Source organism: Podarcis muralis, chromosome 2, assembly GCF_964188315.1.
Source record: "Podarcis muralis chromosome 2, rPodMur119.hap1.1, whole genome shotgun sequence".
Taxonomy (NCBI): domain Eukaryota; kingdom Metazoa; phylum Chordata; class Lepidosauria; order Squamata; family Lacertidae; genus Podarcis; species Podarcis muralis.
Window position 1 is genome coordinate 100,114,791 of NC_135656.1, and position 19,845 is coordinate 100,134,635.

General features: G+C 41.9%; 3 protein-coding genes across 3 annotated transcripts in view; 1 reads left to right on the forward strand and 2 right to left on the reverse strand.

Annotated features, from left to right (window-relative positions):
• ATXN7 (ataxin 7) overlaps positions 1 to 168 on the reverse strand; it is a 102,845-nt gene extending 102,677 nt beyond the window's left edge. Inside the window, exon 1 of the mRNA XM_028719498.2 lies at positions 41 to 168. The gene's annotated coding sequence lies outside the window, so the exon portion shown is untranslated. The remainder of the gene's footprint in view (positions 1 to 40) is intronic.
• On the forward strand, positions 50 to 11,399 carry THOC7 (THO complex subunit 7). The gene is made up of 8 exons (XM_028719501.2): positions 50 to 189; positions 1,951 to 2,068; positions 5,360 to 5,487; positions 7,952 to 8,038; positions 8,961 to 9,018; positions 9,813 to 9,879; positions 10,853 to 10,922; positions 11,175 to 11,399. Exons 1-8 carry the CDS (start codon positions 171 to 173, stop codon positions 11,240 to 11,242), a joined length of 615 nt encoding a protein of 204 aa, XP_028575334.1. The 5' UTR covers positions 50 to 170; the 3' UTR covers positions 11,243 to 11,399.
• Positions 10,732 to 18,911, reverse strand: C2H3orf49 (chromosome 2 C3orf49 homolog). The gene is made up of 5 exons (XM_028719502.2): positions 18,696 to 18,911; positions 16,377 to 16,711; positions 15,429 to 15,559; positions 13,352 to 13,462; positions 10,732 to 12,524 (listed from the first exon to the last, which is right to left on the reverse strand). Exons 1-5 carry the CDS (start codon positions 18,815 to 18,817, stop codon positions 12,330 to 12,332), a joined length of 894 nt encoding a protein of 297 aa, XP_028575335.2. The 5' UTR covers positions 18,818 to 18,911; the 3' UTR covers positions 10,732 to 12,329.
• Positions 18,912 to 19,845: the final 934 nt, after the last annotated feature.

Sequence of the window (19,845 nt, forward strand, 5' to 3'; positions counted from 1 at the left end):
CGACGACGCCACCTCCTCCCACTCCATGGCCGCCGCTTACCCGGCTGCCGTCGCTGCTGCTGCTGCTGCTGCCGCCGCCGCCGCTGCATTGTGGGAAGCGGCCGCCTGAGCCGGACCCACCTCGCTCGCTCGCTCGCCGCCGCCGCCGCCTGCATCAGCCGCTCGCCGCCATGGGCGCCGTCACCGATGGTAAGAGGCTGGGTGGCTGGCCGAGCGACCCCGCGGCGTTGGCCCGGCACCGGGGGCGGCCTCTTCGCGGTCCTCTCCCCCGCGGCGCTGCCGCCTCGGACGGGCCCTGTCGCCGCCGCCGCCGCCGCCTTGCTGGCTTTCCCCAGGCCTTCGCAAGCCGGCTTCCCTCAGCCGCCGCCGCCGCTCCTCTCTGCCCGCCCAAGAAGCCCGATCTCGCCCACCAGCCTCGTTTTCTGCTCCTTCGCAAGGGGCCTCGCGAAGCCTTTAGTTCACGTGCGCGGGATCCCCCCTCCCCCAAATAACTACACTAATAATAATAATAATAATAATAATAATAATAATAATAATATAATGCCGGTTCCTCTCACTCCCCCCCCCCCCCGATCACATTTTAAATCCTCGCGAGCGAGACCCCCGTCTGCCCCCGCCCCAGCCTCTTCGCCCTCAACCCAACCCAGCCTCCCCTCTTGAAGATGTATGGAGGTGGTGGGCGAGTTTGCCTACAACTGAGCACATGGCGACCGTCAGAGCCGCAGGTGCTGCTAATCCAAAATAAATTTGGGGAGCCCCGATGCGCGGCTGCTCTTGCGCCGGGGAAGACTTGCATCTTTCAGCACTGCATCTTGCCATTATGCCCCCACCCCCAGGGCGGGAAGCCCTTGGTGAGAGAGGGGCGCAGAGTGGGAAAGGGGGGACGGCGCAGAGGGAAGATGTGGGGGAAGATGCTTAACTGTGTGCATTGTTGTGTTTTAGGATCCAGAGATCTCGCCTTCCGAGAAATTAGGAACTGGGATTTTTTTTGCGTAGGTCTGTGTGGATTTCGTCCTCACAGGGCAAATGCTAAAAATGTGTGTGTATGCTCGGTACATGCGCTCGAGGGGCACAGTGTGAGCTGCAGATAATGACGCTTTTCTGTAACAGGGCCTCTCGCCCCACATCTTGTGTTTGCGTCCCATGGCAAAGAATGGTTAGTTCTGAGAGGCCAATGGTGCATTGTGTCCCCACCCCCGGCTCAGTTCCAGGTTTTGTATGAATGTATGTTTGTTTGTTTTTGCAACATAGCCTTCTTCCTCTTCTGTAGCCACCCCCTTTGATATATTTTTGACAACAAAGTCAGTAATGATAAGCTCACGACCTGACGCTGTGGCCATTTAGCTATCCTCCTGTACCTCCTGTCGTTCACACACTCTCTGGCTTCAGAACTTATTTCTGTGGTGATATAAACATTTCTTGACCATTTCCCCTCTTAATTCCGCCTTCATAAGTTTGTTTATACCTGTAATGACGATAAAAGTTTTCTTTGCATTAGAAAAAAAACCAACCCTATTAATTTATAATATATTGCCACATTTGTGTGAGTCTCAGGCTATAATCCTGTATTCACTTACGTGGGAATAGGCCCCATTCAAATCACCAGGTCTTATTTCTGAGTTCACATGTGTAGGATTGTGTTGAGATACCTCATCTGTGTTGCTTGAAATCCATCCATCAATTGTCTCTCAGGACTAAACACTGTATGAAATCAACTAATAATTAAATAGTCCAGTGTAATCCTATGGGATGGCATTTCGGATAACAATATATACTTACAGACCCCCTCACCCTAATACATACTTTCACTAAGTAAACCCACTGGAACCAGGATTTACTTTTAAGTAAACAGTTTTAGGATTTGGGCAGTTGCCTTATCAAATGGCTGCTTTCTGTGACAATAACCAACATATCATTGTTGCTCATTTTAAATTATTGCTTCTGCCTTAGATGAAGTTATTCGCAAACGACTATTGATTGACGGAGATGGTGCTGGCGACGACAGACGAATTAATTTGTTGGTGAAGAGTTTCATCAAGTGGTGCAACTCCGGATCTCATGAAGAAGGGTATTTCTGTCTTACCTATAAAATAGAAAGTGGGAGTAGGTCATCAAACACCAGTTCTGCATAAATAAAAGCTTTTAGTTTTATGTGGGAATTGTGTCCAGTGGCAGATGTTGGTAACAACATTATACAGTCGTACCTTGGATCCCAAATGTTTTGGCTCCCAAATGCCGCAAACTCGGAAGTGAGTGTTCCAGTTTGCGAACGTTCCTTGGAACCCAAACGTCCGATGTGGCTTCTGCAGCTTCCAATTGGCTGCAGGAGCTTCCTGCAGCCAATCAGAAGCTGCACCTTGGTTTCCAAACATTTTGGAAGTCGAATGGACTTCCAGAACGGATTCCGTTTGACTTCCAAGGTACGACTGCATCCAAATTTCAGAGTTTGAAAGTGTCTTTTGGGAAAACAAATATTTAAACAGTCTAAATACTATAGTGAAGTGTAAACAATTGAAATCCAGCTATGATACATCAGTTCTTTAATTACTTGTCAATTTCAAGTATATTCTGTTGAACACCCACTCTTAATAGTAGGAATGTTTTTGGCAGCTGTGTTTTATAGCAGCTGGTGATCAGTATGAAATGGGCGAAATCGTTTGCCCTGGAAAGGTGTATTGATCAACTGACCTTAAACAAAACACCATGAGAGTCTTCAAACACAATCCTTTTAGTAAAGTAAATGCATAGCTGTGTTGTGTGCAGTCCAGATGACTTCCTTCAGAGCTGTGCTTCTTCTGTAGGCCTACCACATTCCTCACATTAGGCTTGCTTGATTTTATTATTATTTAGGAAAATGCAATTCTGCCTCCAGATAATGGAGCCATTGCAATGCAGTTGCCATGCGGAATGTTGGCTGTTGTGAGTGTTGCAGGCACCTTGAGTACTGATTGTAACATCAATGCTACAATGTAATACAAATGTTGATTGTACAATATTGTCATTGGGTGACACTTGGGAGATTATTATTTTTTCTTTCTTAACTCTTTGGGGAGCATCCTATAGCAAGGATGAGCGGGTTAGGATCCAGCGGATCTCTAGCTGAGCTGCGACATTTCTGGCACGGTCAGGCTATGCCCTCTTAACTCCCTCATCCAGGCTAAATTAAGCTGGCAAAAGGGTGGTGTACCTACAAGGCTTGTTTTTCTTTGCCAGAGCTCAAACCAGCTCAGCCAGCAGGAGGCCTGCTGCTGAAAGGAGTTTGGTATAACTTTATATCAGCTTAATTTGCACCAATTTGCTTCATGCCAGTTTCTTGTGTATAGGATTGCTCCCTTAAAGTGTTTCACTGTTACACAGGAACACTCACTTAGCTTTGCTTTTTGTGTTTGTTTTTTGTAAAGGCAAACAGAATCAAGGATACACACTCATGCTCCTTTAAAGCAAGCCTTTGTGGTTTTTTTATCCCGTTGATACAGCTCTTGAAGGCTGTATGTTCTTTCTGTTTAGCATTGGAGTTCATCTCTGCTTTCAAGAAAAAGTGAATGACAGGATAACTTTTCCCAATGCCGCTATCTATGCCATCCATTCCATGTGGGTTGGATGTGGCATTATTGCTTTCGAACAGGAACTTCCAAGGCTATCACTCAGATGCTAAAATGTGATAGGGCAGGCAGGCAACACTGGTCTGAAACAAACTTTGCTTGAGATGGAATGGTTTTATCAGAAAAAGTATTTCTAGACTGGACTATAGCCATTTTTCAAAAGTGCTCTGAAGTACCAGACTTTTATGCAAAAAGGATGTGTGGAAGGATATTCTTCAAGGCAGGGACCTGATCCTGGATTGACCTCCCCTTAGAGGTGTGATGGTCTCCCATGTTGTTGGGTTACAGATGCCAAGGGAAACATTTCTCTTTGTCAAGGCCTTCATGCTTCGATAAATAAGAGGTGTCCACGACATCAGCAATGTGTGCATTCTGTTTTAATTTGTTTGTTGCCTTTTTTAGTGTATATATGTTTTTTTTTTAGTTGAATTTTGTTCATATGTTTGGTGTACAGTGCCCTGGACTCTATCTGGCGAATCGTGATCCATACATAAGTAATAGATATAGTACAAAGGGCAAAGGACAGGATAGCATGTAAAATTAATTTTAGTAATTATCATTTATCATTGATGAATACTTCCACAAGCCCAAAGATTCTGCATCAGGAAGTTGTATTTACACTTCTAGAAGTACAAGCGGTGCAGATCCATTTAGAATTAGAAGTATAAACATCTTAGGTCTGTCAAGTGATGTAGTGAGCTTTTTGTTGCTGATTTCTCATCCAGATTTTAATCACTTGCACTATTCAATTTAAATACATTTGCATTTCGCACAGTGCTCAAGGACTGCTATCATCTTTTTATTAGCTCTACTTATTTCCCTTAAGATTGAGATTCTAGGAGCATTTAAACCTCAGACTATTTACTGTGGCCCCATTTATGTCTGAAGTAAACAGTTTAAGGTATACAGTTTGATTACCGTAAAAATCAGCTTTCCTTGCTGTTTTGAAGCTGATACTAGCAGCAATTAGGGAACTTAGTTAGAAATGTGGATTCCCCCCCCCCCCCAAAATAACAGACTGATGTTGGGGGTGCTGCTTCACATTGTTTAAATTAATACACCTATAGCACCTGCTCTGGGCTTTTCAATAACTAAGGCCTCAACCTTAACCGTGCATACTCTGAAGTACATCCTGTAGAATTCAATGGGGCTTACTAGCAGGTAGGTGGGGCTAGGTTTGTCTCCTCAGCCTCACCCCACCCTTTTAGAACAGAACCAATGACTGCATCTTGCCTTTGTATAAACTTTGTCTAAAGGATTACACAGAAGAATACTGTGCAATGCCTGTTTTACCCTTACTAATAGCCAACACAATGATTTAGGCAGCTGCTTTATGTCTTCTTGGCATCCCCTCCTCCTCCAGACTATTCTGCATTGCTCAGATGTTGGTTAAAGGAAGCCTACCTCCTCCTTTTGCATGCATTCCCTCCTTGCAACTAATTGATATCAGTTAACCTGTGCATTTACAGAATGACAATTTGATAGCTGTAATAATAGACACATATTAGGAGTGTAAGGGATCAGCTTTACAACAAATGTTCTTTTTTTATATAGTGACTCTATTATGGTGATTATAAATGCCAGAAAAACACCACTAAGAGCAGGTAGCTTTGAAAGTAGCTGTGGGAGCCCTTAAATACACAAAAAAACATTAATTTGTATTGATTTGCATCAGGCTTCAATTCAGCATTGAGCTCCCGAGAATCATTGTATGTCCATGAGATATTAAATTATTGAAATGCATAATACCTTTTCAGCTACACCCAGTACCAACGCATGCTGAGCACTCTGTCACAGTGTGAATTTTCAATGGGAAAAACCTTGCTTGTATATGATATGAACCTCAGAGAAATGGAGAACTACGAAAAAATCTACAAAGATATAGGTAAATACTGGATTTCCGTCTGAATATTGTCGTCTTGGAATGGTGATATAATTGTTTTATATAATATAATTGTTTTATATAATATAATTACGCAAAAAGCAATCCATTCTTGCCACACTGCAGTTCTTTCCATTTTATAAATTGAAACCTGAAGCTGCCAGCTCAAGTCGAGATAAGGCAGAGGTATGGTTAGCAGGTGGTTCATCTATTCAGATGGGTGGTATTCTCCCTGTTCTGAAGAGGGTTGCACTCCTGTGGGATTGGGGGGTAAACCTGTGACCCTCCAGGTGTTGTTTGACTTAAACTCTCATTATCCTTGACCACTAGTTGTGCTGGCTGGAACAGATAGAGGAGTTCTTGTCAGTTGACATGTGGAGAGCTACAAGTTCCCCAATGGTACTCTGAATGCTCAGGTATATAGTCTGGAGGGCTTCCTGATTCCTCCTTGCCATTGGAGATTAGGGTGGATAAAACATTTTTTTAAAAAAAAGATTTTGTTTCATATGCATGTTAGCCCACCTTTGTATTTAAGCACAGGCCTGATAGCATAGAGGATATGCAAACAGGTGAGTGAGCGGGCTGGTGGAGGAGGGATGGAGTTCTCATCCAGCATAGAAAAGCCATCCCTCCTCTGCCGGTCTCTAGGAAGCCAGTGATTTCTGTGAGCTTATTCACAAGGCTGTCTTAGCCCTGCAGATAATCACTAAGCAGAGTCAATGTGTCCTACCAGACGTAGTGCTGAAGGAGGCTTGCTTTGTAAATGAAGAATCAGTTTGATAATTTCTTAAACGTGAATATTTACCCTTTTCCTGTCAAACACAGATCTGATAAAAATAGCATATCAGTCACTGTGAGTTCATTTTTGTTCGCTTCTTTTTTGTGAGGCTGGGCTGAGGCAGACTGAAGCACTTTTGAGTAAACATGGACAGGATTGAACTGTTAACCTCACAAACTGTCATGGGAGCCGGTCATAAGAAAGTCCCTATAGGGGAATACTTTTTAAAGACATTCCCTCTATAGGTAAAACAGGGGAGTACGGAAAAAATAAATGCAATGTGACAAATAGATGCAAGGGCTGCTTGTAAAGCATGCAACTTAGCATGATTTAGTGGTCAGATTTGCACACTTTTTTAGAAGAAGTACCAATAGGAAGCTTGAATTAAACCATTGATTTAAATCAGTTCAACCTGCTGAAAACTCATGTTGTCTCTATATGCTAATGGCTGTTTAGCAACTTAGGCTGCTGCACCTGTTATGATCCTACCTGGATGGGAATAACCTGGCTTCCATTATCCCTGCCTTGGTAACCTCCCATTTGGACTACTGCAAGGTGTTGCATGTGGGACTGCCACGGAAGACTGTCTTGAAACCTCTGTAAGCTCCAAGATTAGTAACTGGGACTGGGAAATATGACCGTATCAGACCACTGCTTTGCCAGCTTCCATTTCTGAGCTCCCAGTCCATTTCAGAGCCCAAGGCAGAGTGCTGGTTTTGACCTTTTAGACCTTCATGGCTTAGGACTAGGGTACCTGAAGAATCCCCTCTCTCCACATGTGTCTTCCCAAACTTAAGATCTTCCTAAGCTTTCTCAGGGAGCACCTGCTAGAGAAGATGCTGGAGGTAATTGACCTTTTCAGTGGTGGCATCCTGGCTAGGAAATGCCCCCCTCCATGGGCAGCTGCTTTGATGTCAAATGCTTCTTTGTTTTCCATGGCCTTTCAATCTACAGTGGTACCTTGGGTTACATACACTTCAGGTTACATACACTTCAGGTTACAGGCTCCGCTAACCCAGAAATAGTACCTCAGGTTAAGAACTTTGCTTCAGGATGAGAACAGAAATCGTGCTCCGGCGGCGCAGCAGCAGCAGGAGGCGCCATTAGCTAAAGTGGTGCTTCAGGTTAAGAACAGTTTCAGGTTAAGAACAGACCTCCGGAACGAATTAAATACTTAACCCGAGGTACCACTGTATTCCATTTCTGATTATGACTATTCTGGCACTGCTACATGGTGCTGCTTTTGTATGTTTTGCTATTCATTTGTTTTATTTACAAATCTCTTACCTCCTCGTAAGTTTCCCTGAGAACGTGGCTATAGAGTGTCATAGAAATATTTTAAATAAAATGTTTAATAATCCTAGCTCCACATCAAAAAAATTGGCCAGTAAACAGATCAGATTTCATGGAGCGTACTAGAAATGGATCTTTTATTTGTCTGGTATATCTACAGAAATATTTATTTCAGAAGATCTGCATTCTGAGCACTCTGACAGTAATTACAGTATTAGAATACACAATGTATTGTGATTTATGGACCTATTCACAATGACTAGAGATGAAACCTGAAAGCCAGATGTTTATATAATGTTGCCACTTAACAGTACAAGTTTTCAAATTTTAATAAATAGGCATTGTGACATTTATAGATTTGTGTCAAATTGTTTTTTTATTTTATTCTTCTGGAAGAAAATAACATAGCTGCTGCACATGAGAAAATTGCAGAGTGCAAAAAGCAGATTCTTCAGGCAAAAAGAATACGAAAAAATCGCCAAGGTAACTATTTATTTTGCAGTTAGTAATTGCTAGTTTTATATGAAGGGGCATGTAACATTAGTGATTTGATGCATATGACAAGCCTTCTCTAACTTGCCATGATTATTTTCACTTGTTATGAAAGATCTCGTTTAGAAATAAATATTGCCTATGCTGTCAATCACTCCTTAGACTTGAACTTAAAGCATAAAGTGCCTGCCCTTTCATTGCATTTCCTTGTGACATGAGTGGAAATAATGTCTTACTCGAAGTGTGGTTTCCCACAAATCATGATCGCAATCCATGTTTCAATCATGTGTTTGTAATTCTGGTTTGCTGGAAATCTGTACTAATAGATGGGTTAAAACATGTCTCCCCTATGTGAGAGAGGGTGGTGTGGATCCTGTGATTGTAAGCTAGAGGAATGGGTGAAAGGAGTAGAGACATCATACCCATCCCTCTGGTGAATGAGTGTTATGAACTAGGGAGATTTCTTTTCAGAAGGGAGACTGGTAAAGAAGTGGGCAAGCCAGTATCACATCTGAAGGCAGCCCTTCAGGGAAGTTTTTAATGTCTGACAGGTTATTATTTGTTTATATTTTGCTGGAAGCCGCCCAGAGTGGCTGGGGAAACCCAGCCAGATGGTCATGGTGTAAACAATAAAATTATCATCATCATCATCACATGGGCAAACATTGAGATGTTTGGTATGGAGTTAAAGTTGAGGCTGTGCATATGCCAAGCAACAGAGCATTCATTCACCTGTCATCCCAGTTATATTGTTTTAATTATATTTCTTATGCTTTTAATTGTTTCTCGTCTGAAAGTTTGAGAATGGGCCAAGTTATAAACAGAAATTTAAAAATTAGTGAAATTACACTCTATAACTTTGTGAAACTGAAATAAAGTCAGATATGATGCTTATAATCTTTCATTCTTTCAGAATATGATGCTTTGGCTAAAGTAATACAGCATCATCCGGATAGGCATGAAACACTCAAGTAAGTATGGGTCTAACACCTGAAATGAAACTGTGATAATACTTTATCAGAGCATCTGAAAGCTAGCAGTCACTGAAATTAAAACAATATGGTGGTATTATTTGAAAGTGCACCACAGAAACTCGCACAAAATGTTCACCTGTACAGAATATGCCTAGATTTAGTAAGTAATTTGTAATTACAGTCACTGTGATCATGCAGAGTGGCATAGTCCAGTTAACACTGCATTTGGGTGTTCATTCAAGGCAGCAGAATTAGACTGTACTTTTTCTATAAAGGTGATGCTTCTGGGATTCCTCCATGCCTGTTGGACATCTTCCCTGGCACAATTCTGTGTGCTGGTTTGAATCATTCTAAGTGACTTGGAATCTAGGTAGCTTCTCCCACACAAATGTGCCCTTGTAGTATTTCTAGGCTGCCAACACCACAAGCAGAGGTGGAGCTGATGGTAGGAGATAGGTCCATCTCAGTTGTGGTGCCCTTCAGAATGTGGTTCCCAAAGTCATGCCTGGTGAGGGTTTGCTTTCTTCCCAGTGTCTTTTTACTTCCCGGGCGTCTTAAAAATGACTCCTCTATCTTACATCGTTTTGCACTGTTTTAAGTGCACGTGCTTTCGTATACTTGTTATTATTTGTGTAAGCTGCTCTGGGAACCACTAGGCAGTTGCAGAGCATAATATAAATGATGAAAAACTTCAGGTTGAAAGTTGAGTTATAAATGGAATTATTAATTAATAAATAGTACAAAACAAAGATAAGGTGTCTTCAATGGCAGTATGCTAAATCTCTTCTCAGGCAGTTAGAAGCTCTGGGAAAAGAACTTCAGCATCTCTCCCATATCAAAGAAAATGTAGAAGACAAAGTAAGTTTTGCTGATTTTTTTCTTCTTCTTTTACAATGAAATACTGCATGGGTAATTCCGTACCGACCAGTGTAACATCTATAAGCTTTTTTTTACAAAATATTTTGTGTTTTTGCTAATATTTTAGCCCTGCCCACCTGTCAAATTTGGCCTGCAAGGCAGATCCTGATAAGAATCTGACCTTTGGGGTTTCCCTATGCCTGTTCTAGATAAGCCAACCTATTCAGCCTAGCTAGGGAGAGCCAATCAGGACTGGTCTACCTCCTCCATGGATGTGAAGGGAAGCTGGTAGAAGCTTTTACATGCTTCAAGAAATGGCGGGGGGGGGGGGGGGGCTAGTAGAGAAATACCAATTTTGTACTTTTCTAAACCATAACATAGGCTACAAGAAATGTTGCATTTAAAATACATTGCAGGTAATATATTTTCTTCATGCTAAGAACCTTGAAGAAGAAAATAATGTTAAAACATAGATTTTCATTTGCCGTGGAGGGGGGAAAGTATGTGTTTATGTGACAAACGTAATGCACTCAGTAAGTGTTGTTGTCCTAATTTCCTTGGATTTTGTTCCTAACATAAAATTTCCTGTCAATGTACCAAACGAGCAAGCGAAAACTATCAATACAATAAAGGGCCATTAACCTATTGTCTGTTTTCTTGGAAAGGTCTTTAACTGAACTTTAGAGGGGGGGGGGAATAGAGTACTGTAAATCTGAGTCATAGGGCATGCCATGCTTCTGGTTGCTTTACTCATGTGTAAAATGCCATTTTGCAAAATGAAACTTTGGCAAATTATTTTTAGAATTAGATAGAACATGTTAACTATATGAAAATGAAAATTGGGTCTGTAGGTTGACATTTTTGTGGCTTCACCCACATATGTTTACTTAGATGATGATTCATTGAAGCAGTACAGAGAGAATCCAAAAGAAATATTTCATATGCTTCAGATTTTGTTTTTGTTTTCTTTTAGCTGGAGTTGAGGCGAAAGCAGTTCCATGTACTTCTGAGCACCATCCATGAACTTCAGCAAACACTGGAAAGTAAGTGAGTTCAGTATATAAAGGCATGACTTACTTTCCTTACTGCGTGGGTTCAGGTTTATTTGTTGCTCCTTCCCTCATACACTCAGCTTGCCAAATTCCTGTCCTCCCCTAAATTTCATCATAAGCTTCAATACGTCTACTTACCTTTTCAGATTCAACTCAGTAGCACTCAAAATAATAGGGCATGACTTTTTCTATGTTCATTTTAAAGTGAATGTTTTTAAACAACAAGCACAATATTTATTTCAGATGATGAGAAGCTTTCAGAAGCAGAAGATGCCTCAGATACACCAATGGTATCTGCAGATAAACAATAGACAGACCCTGGATATAGCTCCAAAGCCTGGAAGCCAATGGATACTTTTTTTTTCTTTTGGTCTCCTGAGAAACTAGATTGTATTTCCATTGGAATGCATTTGACTTAATGTTTGAAATGTCTTTTTAATACAATAAATACTTGGTATTACATACTTAGTCTTAGATTCACATTGCATTTGTATTCTGGAATTAAAATACTCCTTTAGGCTTTGAGCTCTTTTCTGTCTTTTTCTTATACAGTTTTTAAAAACCTCCATATTAATGTTAACACATCAGTACAGCTATTTGCAAACAACAAAAAGAAGAGGAAGCAAAATGCATAAAATATAATACAGGAGCATGACCTTATATTGGTCACTTATTTGATGTCACCTTAGCTCACATTGCTATAAATTTAGATATAACGTAGAAAAAAATGATATAAGGTTGAACAGTATTGCGATATTTCCAAAAACCTGTGAACAGGAATAATATCTCTATAACGTCGTCATTTTGAGAGTTACATTTCAAGTAATAGGTCAGGTTTTTTGAGGAACAGTATATCCCATATTATTTTAATCCATTCTGCAATGTTAGGTGATTGTATTTGATTTCCAGTGTTGAGTAATGTATGTTCTAGTCACCACAAAAACCAACAGGTCACACTTAAAGCATAACTCGTAAATATATCTTGCATGTGTTGCCGTTTGAGGTGTTAGCAATAAACAAAGGAACACTCTTGCCTTCTGAGCTCAGGTTATTGAAGCTGTGAAATAGAGAACCTTTGGACCACAACAGCGAGGCCAAGAGCCTTGTTGTCTGGGCAGCCCAGGACCTCCATACACTCTGCCCAGGCTTGCACCCCAGGGAGGTCACTTCAATTGGACTTTCCCCCCGGAGGCGCACTCCATTGGCTCTTGAGAAATATGGAGGCCAACAAAAGGAAGAAATAGCAAAAACATGAATTGCTGCTGGCTTTAGCAGTAGCATCAAATCTTAAATCTGCTTTGACCTTACTGAGACAGTTAATCAGCTGTTAGAAGCGTCCCAGCAAATGGTTCACTTTCAGCTTGAGTAATATTTTCAAAAGAAAGAAAAAGAAGGATATTAGCAACAGCATTTACACGGAAAGCATGTGTTTTTCCGTTTATGCTTCTTTGTGGTTCTTAAGGAAACCCTTTGGAACTGCTTAGAAGACTGCAGGATCCTGTCTCCCAAAGACTCGCACTGCTGCAGCTCTGCACTTCTCAGAGCCAATAGCTGGATGGATTTTTCACTGATGTTATCCAAGAGATTATCCACCTGTTGAGAAACGAGGATAAAAAATGGTGAAGTATAACAAGATAAAACAAATTTGTTTGAACTGAAAGAAAAATGAAGGGTTTCAGTCACTTGTAAAGATAGAAAACTGACTATACTACACTATGTTATCAGCGATACAAAATTTGCCCATAGAACTGCAATGCGTGCAACACAACAGGCTGTGGACTTAATGTACATGCATTTTCCTACATGTGCAGTACATAGACAGAAGTACATCCCTCCATCAACTCAGGAGCTTCAACTTGAGAAAAGAGCTGAGCGCTGAACTAAAATAAAAGATTTAAAATAAGAATTTATCACATGGGGGAGTCCAAAGAGGAAAAGTCACAATAAGAGCGTCTCATAACCCCCATAATCTGGAGCAACCATGGCTGGTTCCAGGATGAATCGACAGTGAAGTTTGGTCAACAATTCTTAAGTGCAGCTCATGGGCACTCTAAAATGAGTTGGGCTCACTTTTAATTAATGAGCGATACACAAACCCACTGAAAGAAATGGGTTTGCTCTGAGAGTGACTAATATAGTGTATCATTCATACTGTTCATAGTTTGCTGGTAGGCAGAAGGAAGAATTGGAGTCTGAAAGATAAAGGCCTATGGTGGAATTTAGATACATAAAAAACACTCTGAAAATGCTTTTTTTAACGTTTTGAAAAATATATTGAATTTGCCATAGCTCACCATCGCCATCTAGTGTCACAGTTGTATAATGCACCTTACAACACACTTAAAAACGTTTTATTTGCAGCTGTATAGCCAAGTCCTATGTTGCACCGTATAATTAAACAATGCTTTGATTCAAGATACCTGCATTTGAAGCTTCCCTAGTGTTATGTCTGAATGGTACCATACTGGTGGCATACTTTTCTTCTTCTTTTTGAACACTGAGAAATTTTTCTTGTTTGCCAAATAGGAAACCTGTTTTTTTGGGGGGTGGGAAACAAAACATTCAGACAAGAACAGAATTCTGTGATCCGCATGAATCGGTGCTTTCCATTCTCTTCCATGAGAAAGGAACATGCCATGTCTATGTATACAATTTGCATTGTGAACACGGAAGATTTCCAGCCTCATAATAAATGGGGAAAGTTCATACAGGGAACTCCCAAGTCTGTTTGTCTCTATCTTAAATTTGCACCCCTTGTTTCCGCCACATGGTGCCCAGTTGGCTAATACTAGTACAGTATCATAAAATGCAATGAAACAAAAAAATTAAAATGCAGATAAAAATAAAAACAGTTAAAATTAATTTAACACACTTATGCATTGGCTTATAGGCTACAGGCTGTCAAAAATGTATCTTGATATGTTCAATAAGTAGGAAATAGCTATATATGTGCAGTGCAATCCCATTTAAAACATTGTGGATGACTTCTCACCGTGAAAGCTCCTCTACCTTTATAGTGCATTCCTATAAGACAGGCATAGGCAAACTTGGCCCTCCAGATGTTTTGGGACTACAACTCCCATCATCCCTGACCACTGGTCCGGTTAGCTAGGGATGATGGGAGTTGTAGTCCCAAAACATCTGGAGGGCCGAGTTTGCCTATGCCTGCTATAAGGTATATGTCTATAAGAGCTATTACACTTGTTAGCTTTACAAAAATGGAAACAACATGTTTAAACAATGGAAGTTAAGCAACATAAGTTCCCTGGGCCCTCTGGTTGGTAGCAATGGAGTACTGGAGAATATATACCATTTCTCTGATCTAGCAAGGCGATTTTGTGTTGAATTTTCAGGGTATGCTGCACACAAGCTTCCCAAACCAAGATGAATCTATTTTCATTTATTCTTTTTTTTCTTCTTCTTTTTTAAAGATTCATCAGGCACAGTTGTCTTTTGCCATATTTATGAACAAATAAAAAAAAAAAAGAACGAACTTAATTTCGGGTCTGACCAGCAGAGGGCTTCATCAACCAAACAAAATTTGAATCGGACAAGAAGTCCTGTAGTTTTCCCCCCTGAAGAAACCAGCTGCTCAAAATTGGGAAACAACGCTGAAAAAAAGAGAATTCCTCCTTTGGCAGGAAGTTGTCTTTGAATTGGGTTTTAGAAACTGAAAGCCTGTTTCCCCGCAAGCTTGCTCTTTAATCTAGCCTGCCTAGTTTATTAACCTTTTCCCCCACAGGTCAAGTAGTTATATTATGGGCTGCATCCTAATCCACAAGACATCTGCATTATATTAACCTTTATGCTTCTGCATTTAACAAAACAGTTGCACAACGCAGATAAGATCAAGCACTCTAGAAGCAAGAACTGTGCAACCAGTGATCACCCTTCAGTCTGATTATAGTGAGTTTTTTTCCAATGTCTCCTTTAATTTTGCAATATCCTTTTTTTTTAATGGAGTGATCAGGGCTGTACATAGGTGATCAAAGGAGCTGTAGGTGTGGATGCTAGCACAGAAAATTCGTTTCGAAAGAGGAGAAAGAGCCATTGCGAAGGGACAGCTAAATAGCTCAGAAAAATATTGTTATTGTTATTGTTAAATTTTGTATGCCGCCCTTCATCTGCAGATCTCAGGATGGTTCACAACATAAATAGCTACTTTTACACATGTTATGTTTGAATTTATTCAGGAGTGCCCCATTTCAGCAGCTTACTTGACAGAGCTCCCTCTCCTCTCCAGCTGTGCCAGTACTTAAACTGAGTGACTTAAAAACTTTGTGCAAATGTACATAAATGCCATATTTTAAAGTGAGCATTTTATTTCCAAATATGCGCACTGAGTTGGCATGTATATGCATGCGTAACGTGAATAACATAGAAGCTCTAGGGTCTCAGCTGATACATAGGTAAAACACCTGACTCGCTCTATAAAGAAACGAGCCAGTTGCCATTTAATAAATGCAACAAATTTAGTCTGATTCCCAGCAATCATACCTTTTGGATCCCAGGCGGCAGAGACACCACTGAGATGCGGCGCATCATCCGTCTTGCTTGCACAACTGTGTTTGTCCCGTGCATGCTTTGTGCATGTTCTTCCACAATGTTTACATCCAGCTGAATTGATGCTTCAGAGAGGAAGGAAGAGGAAAGAAAGGATACACAGCGAGTCAAGCTGAAATGGCGGCAGTTTCATTACCAATAAAAGATCTGTTCATTCTAGATTAGGTGACCTGGAATTAATATGACTGTTCCTTGGGCCAGGAGCAGATCACAAAAGACCCTTATGCAGATGCAGTACATAAATACACAATGCCTTTTCCCCTTCCCCATGCACAAAAGGTAAAGGTAAAGGGACCCCTGACCATTAGGTCTAGTCGTGGCCGACTCTGGGGTTGCGGCGCTCATCTCGCTTTATTGGCCAAGGGAGCTGGCATACAGCTTCCGGGTCATGTGGCCAGCATGACTAAGCCACTTCTGGCGAACCAGAGCAGCGCACGGAAACACCGTTTACCTTCCCGCCGGAGCGGTACCTATTTAACTACTTGCATTTTGACGTGCTTTCGAACTGCTTGGTTGGCAGGAGCAGGGACCGAGCAAGGGGAGCTCACCCCGTCGCGGGGATTCGAACCGCCGACCTTCTGATCGGCAAGTCCTAGACTCTGTGGTTTAACCCACAGCGCCACTCGCGTCCTTTCCCCATGCACTACATTATACTTAAAGGTAAAATGATCCCCTGTCAATTAAGTCCAGTCACGAACGACTGGGGTTGTGACACTCATCTCACTTTACAGGCCATGGATTTTATGTGTTGTGCTTAGGCCACAATACAGGGACTACATTATATATTTTAATAGGCACCCTTGAAGCATGCTATGTGTGCCCCGTTTGCCTTAATTTAAATGATGCGCACAAAGTGGTCGTTGGCAAAGCGAGTTAAGTTACCGTTCCGTAAAAGCTTCTTCCTTTTCAGTGTTGGAAATACTTTGGGAGAAGGTAAGGCCAGAATAGCCCTTGGAAAGGCATGATACTTAGGGGGAACAGAAGTCGTCTTAGACACCACTGGTTTTGGAGAGCCGTCTTCCCCATGGAGCTTGGCCTTCTTCCTTGCCCTTTGATAGAAAGGGAATAACTTCCTCATTGTTGCCCTAAACTGTTTCATAAGGCTCTTTTTCTTGCCCACGTGGAACTCAAGAGTTTCAGAGCTGTCAGACAGCTGTCCTTGAGGCATCCGCCTATCCTCCTCTCTCACCAAATGAATAGGCATGACTCTTTGCCATCTGATAATGGATAAATAAAGATAATGGATAATTACTGACTCTCCCAGTGAGTAAGCCGCCCACAGTCCTGGTTTATGCAGATGGATCGCTGTATTGTTGTAGACATACTGAAACAAAATTTTGCACTGACACGTGAGGCTGCATTTCTGAAATTCAAAATAGGGCTTTTCGGATTTCGTACCATTCCAATTTTTGTTTATAAAAGAGCACCTTTCTAACAAAGTAAAAAGAAAAGTAGAGTCATACCTTGTGTTGGGTTTGTTTCAGGTTGAGCGTTTTCAGGTTGCGTCCTGCGGTGACCCAGAAGTACCGGAAAGGGTTACTTCTGGGTGTTGCCACTCGCACATGCGCAGATGCTCAAAATGAACAGATCCCATTTGCAAGGGATCAGAGGTACCACTGTACAAACTTCAACCTTAACTTTTGTAAATGAATTCCCTGTGCATAATGGGTTAGCAATAAGGTTAGCGATTGAACTCAATGATCTTGGATGCCTTTCAGCTGAGTGGTTCTATGGCTGTAAGGTTGGAGTCTAGACATTAGAAGGACTGCTAAAGTGGTCCAACATGCTGGACAGGTCTGGTTTGGCCAAGTACAGGTGATTTGTTGCTGTAGGACCTAATGGTTGGAGACCTCCTAGGAGAAGAAAGAGCCTTGTCAGGGTGGGGGTCACCTTCCCCCTCCACCCTCCCAGCTGTGGATTGTGCTAATTCTGTGTATGCAGTAAAGCTAACAGAAGGACAGAGGGCTGAGTTGTCTTCTGTAAGAATATTACGGTGCTGCTGGCATTTCACTGAAAAATCTGATGGGAGCTTTGGCACCTCTGTAGGAGTTCGGCTGTATCTTCTTCTGTGCTCAACTTCCAAAGCTCGCAGCTGGGAAATAACTTTCTTAGGACCAACCCAAAAGCCACCCCTCAAAAATGAAGAACTTGAAAACTTGACATGTTTTGATGACCCTATGGTTGCTCCTAATTACCCAATTTTGTAGAGTTTTCTTCTTATGGCTCAACATGAGTAACTTTGCTTCTCTCTCTCTCTCTGTCTCTCTCTATATGCAAATAAAGCAGATATCACAAAATGCCAGCAAGCCTCCAGAGACCTCTTTTCGAGAAAACAGAATTCAACAGGCATTCGTAGCACCTGGCTCTCCAGAATTTTCACCAAGCAGAGAACTGTGGCATATGTAGCTATAGAGCTGCCTTCCCCAACAGGATGCCCTCCAGATGCTTTGGACTACAACTCCCATCAGCCCCAGCCAGCATGGCTGTACAATGCCAAAGCTAATAGGAGCACAACATTATGGGAGTTGTAGTCCAAAATGTCTGCAGGTTGGGGCAGGCTGCTATAGACATCTCTCTGTGCATGTCCAAGGTTGTTGTTGTTTAGTACATTCACCGGAAATACAAAAATTAGTACCACCATAAAAGAGTTAAAAACAGAGATCGGAGTACCAGGCACAACCCTAAAAGGCAGAGGATCAGCCTGTTAAAACAACTCAAGCCAATAGACTAGATGTCTCCTGGAGCAAGAACACTGTATTCATTCATTTCACTTCATATATTTATATAGTGCTTAATACTAAGACAGTCCCAGTTTACTAAACACCCTATCCCATGTATGTATTCTGTACAACGAACAATGTCATTGAGAAACAACAGTGCAAACCAAAGAATAGAGGCTTCGCACACGCCATAAACATCCCACCCCAAAGAATCCTAGGAACTCTAGCTTGCTAAGGGTGCTGGGAATTGTAGCTCTGTGAGAGCAACAGTTCCCAGATTTCGGGGAGAGGAAATGTGCTCTAAATGTGCTTTGCTCGTATGGTGTGTATACAGCCAAAATCCCCACAAAGCAAAAAGCATAGCTGTGCCTTTTGAAAACTTCTTCTGAGTCAGGGAGCCCTTGACCAGATGTGTGACTGAAATTCCTGGGGAATTTCCACAACTTGTTTAAGGTGCAAGTGAAGAATTAGTGTGGCTCACCTCTTTCTCTCTTTCCCTTTCACTTGGATGGCTTTTCCCTGAGCTTCATGCATCTTTTCACTAGGAGGTCTGCGCATGCAGCTCCGAAGAGGACCAGGAAAGCACCTTGGGTTGCGGCGCATAGCTCTTTCCTTCCCAGGCTGAGTAGATTCCTAATACGGGACCTTTATGTGCATTCAGGGCTAGGCGCTTCCTTGAAACACCTTTCCTTGCCTTGTAGAGATTCGGGCAGGTTGTGTCACGAAATGGCTCTACTTATTGAGAATCACACGGCCTAATAACAAATTTGTCAAAGCCCTGGGAAATTCCACAATACACAGCTCCTCATGGCGTGGTAAATTCCTCCTCAGAGACGTGACACATTTTTGGACTTAGCACAAGAGGACGGAGTGAAGTCTATTTTATCCTCACTGACAAAGGTGTGGATTCTCCTCAAAGGCTGCCATCTTCCACCTTGCAACTCCTGGGTTTTCAAGATGCCCCTTTGTTTTGATGGCCGTGAGACAGGAGTTGCAAATGTGATTCCCTCCAGAAGTTGTGGACTATACAACTCCTATCAGTCCCAGCAAGCATGGTCAGTAGGGATGGAGGGAGCTGTAGTCCACAACACAGGAGTCTAGGAAACTGTGGGTTAGCTCAGTCGGTAGAGCAAGAGACTCTCAATCTCAGGGCTGTGGGTTCAAGCCCCATGTTGGGCAAAAAAAAGTTTCTTGCACTGCAGAGGGTTGGACTAGATGTGTTCGTGGGAGGGGGGTTATTTGTTTGTTATGTATTTTGAGTTCTTTTTTTGTATCTTTATGTTGTAAACCACCCTGTGATCTTCAGATGAAGAGTATAGTAGTAGTAGTAGTAGTAGTAGTAGTAGTAATAATAATAGATTCAGGTAGGTAGTTGTGGTCTGATGCAGTAGAATATATATACAAAAGAACAAAAGAAGAAAAGGCACACTAGCCTGGGAACCTCCTCTCTGCCCAGAACATTGGAGGCTATACACCACACCTTCAACAGTATTTATAGGAACTCAAACACTGAGATCCTGCTCTGTTCCAGTAACAAGAAGCCGAAAGCACCAGCCTGAAGATGACGAGTGAGACCTCGTCGAAACGTCGCCTAGACACCCCAACTTTTACACGGGAAGACACCCGAGGAC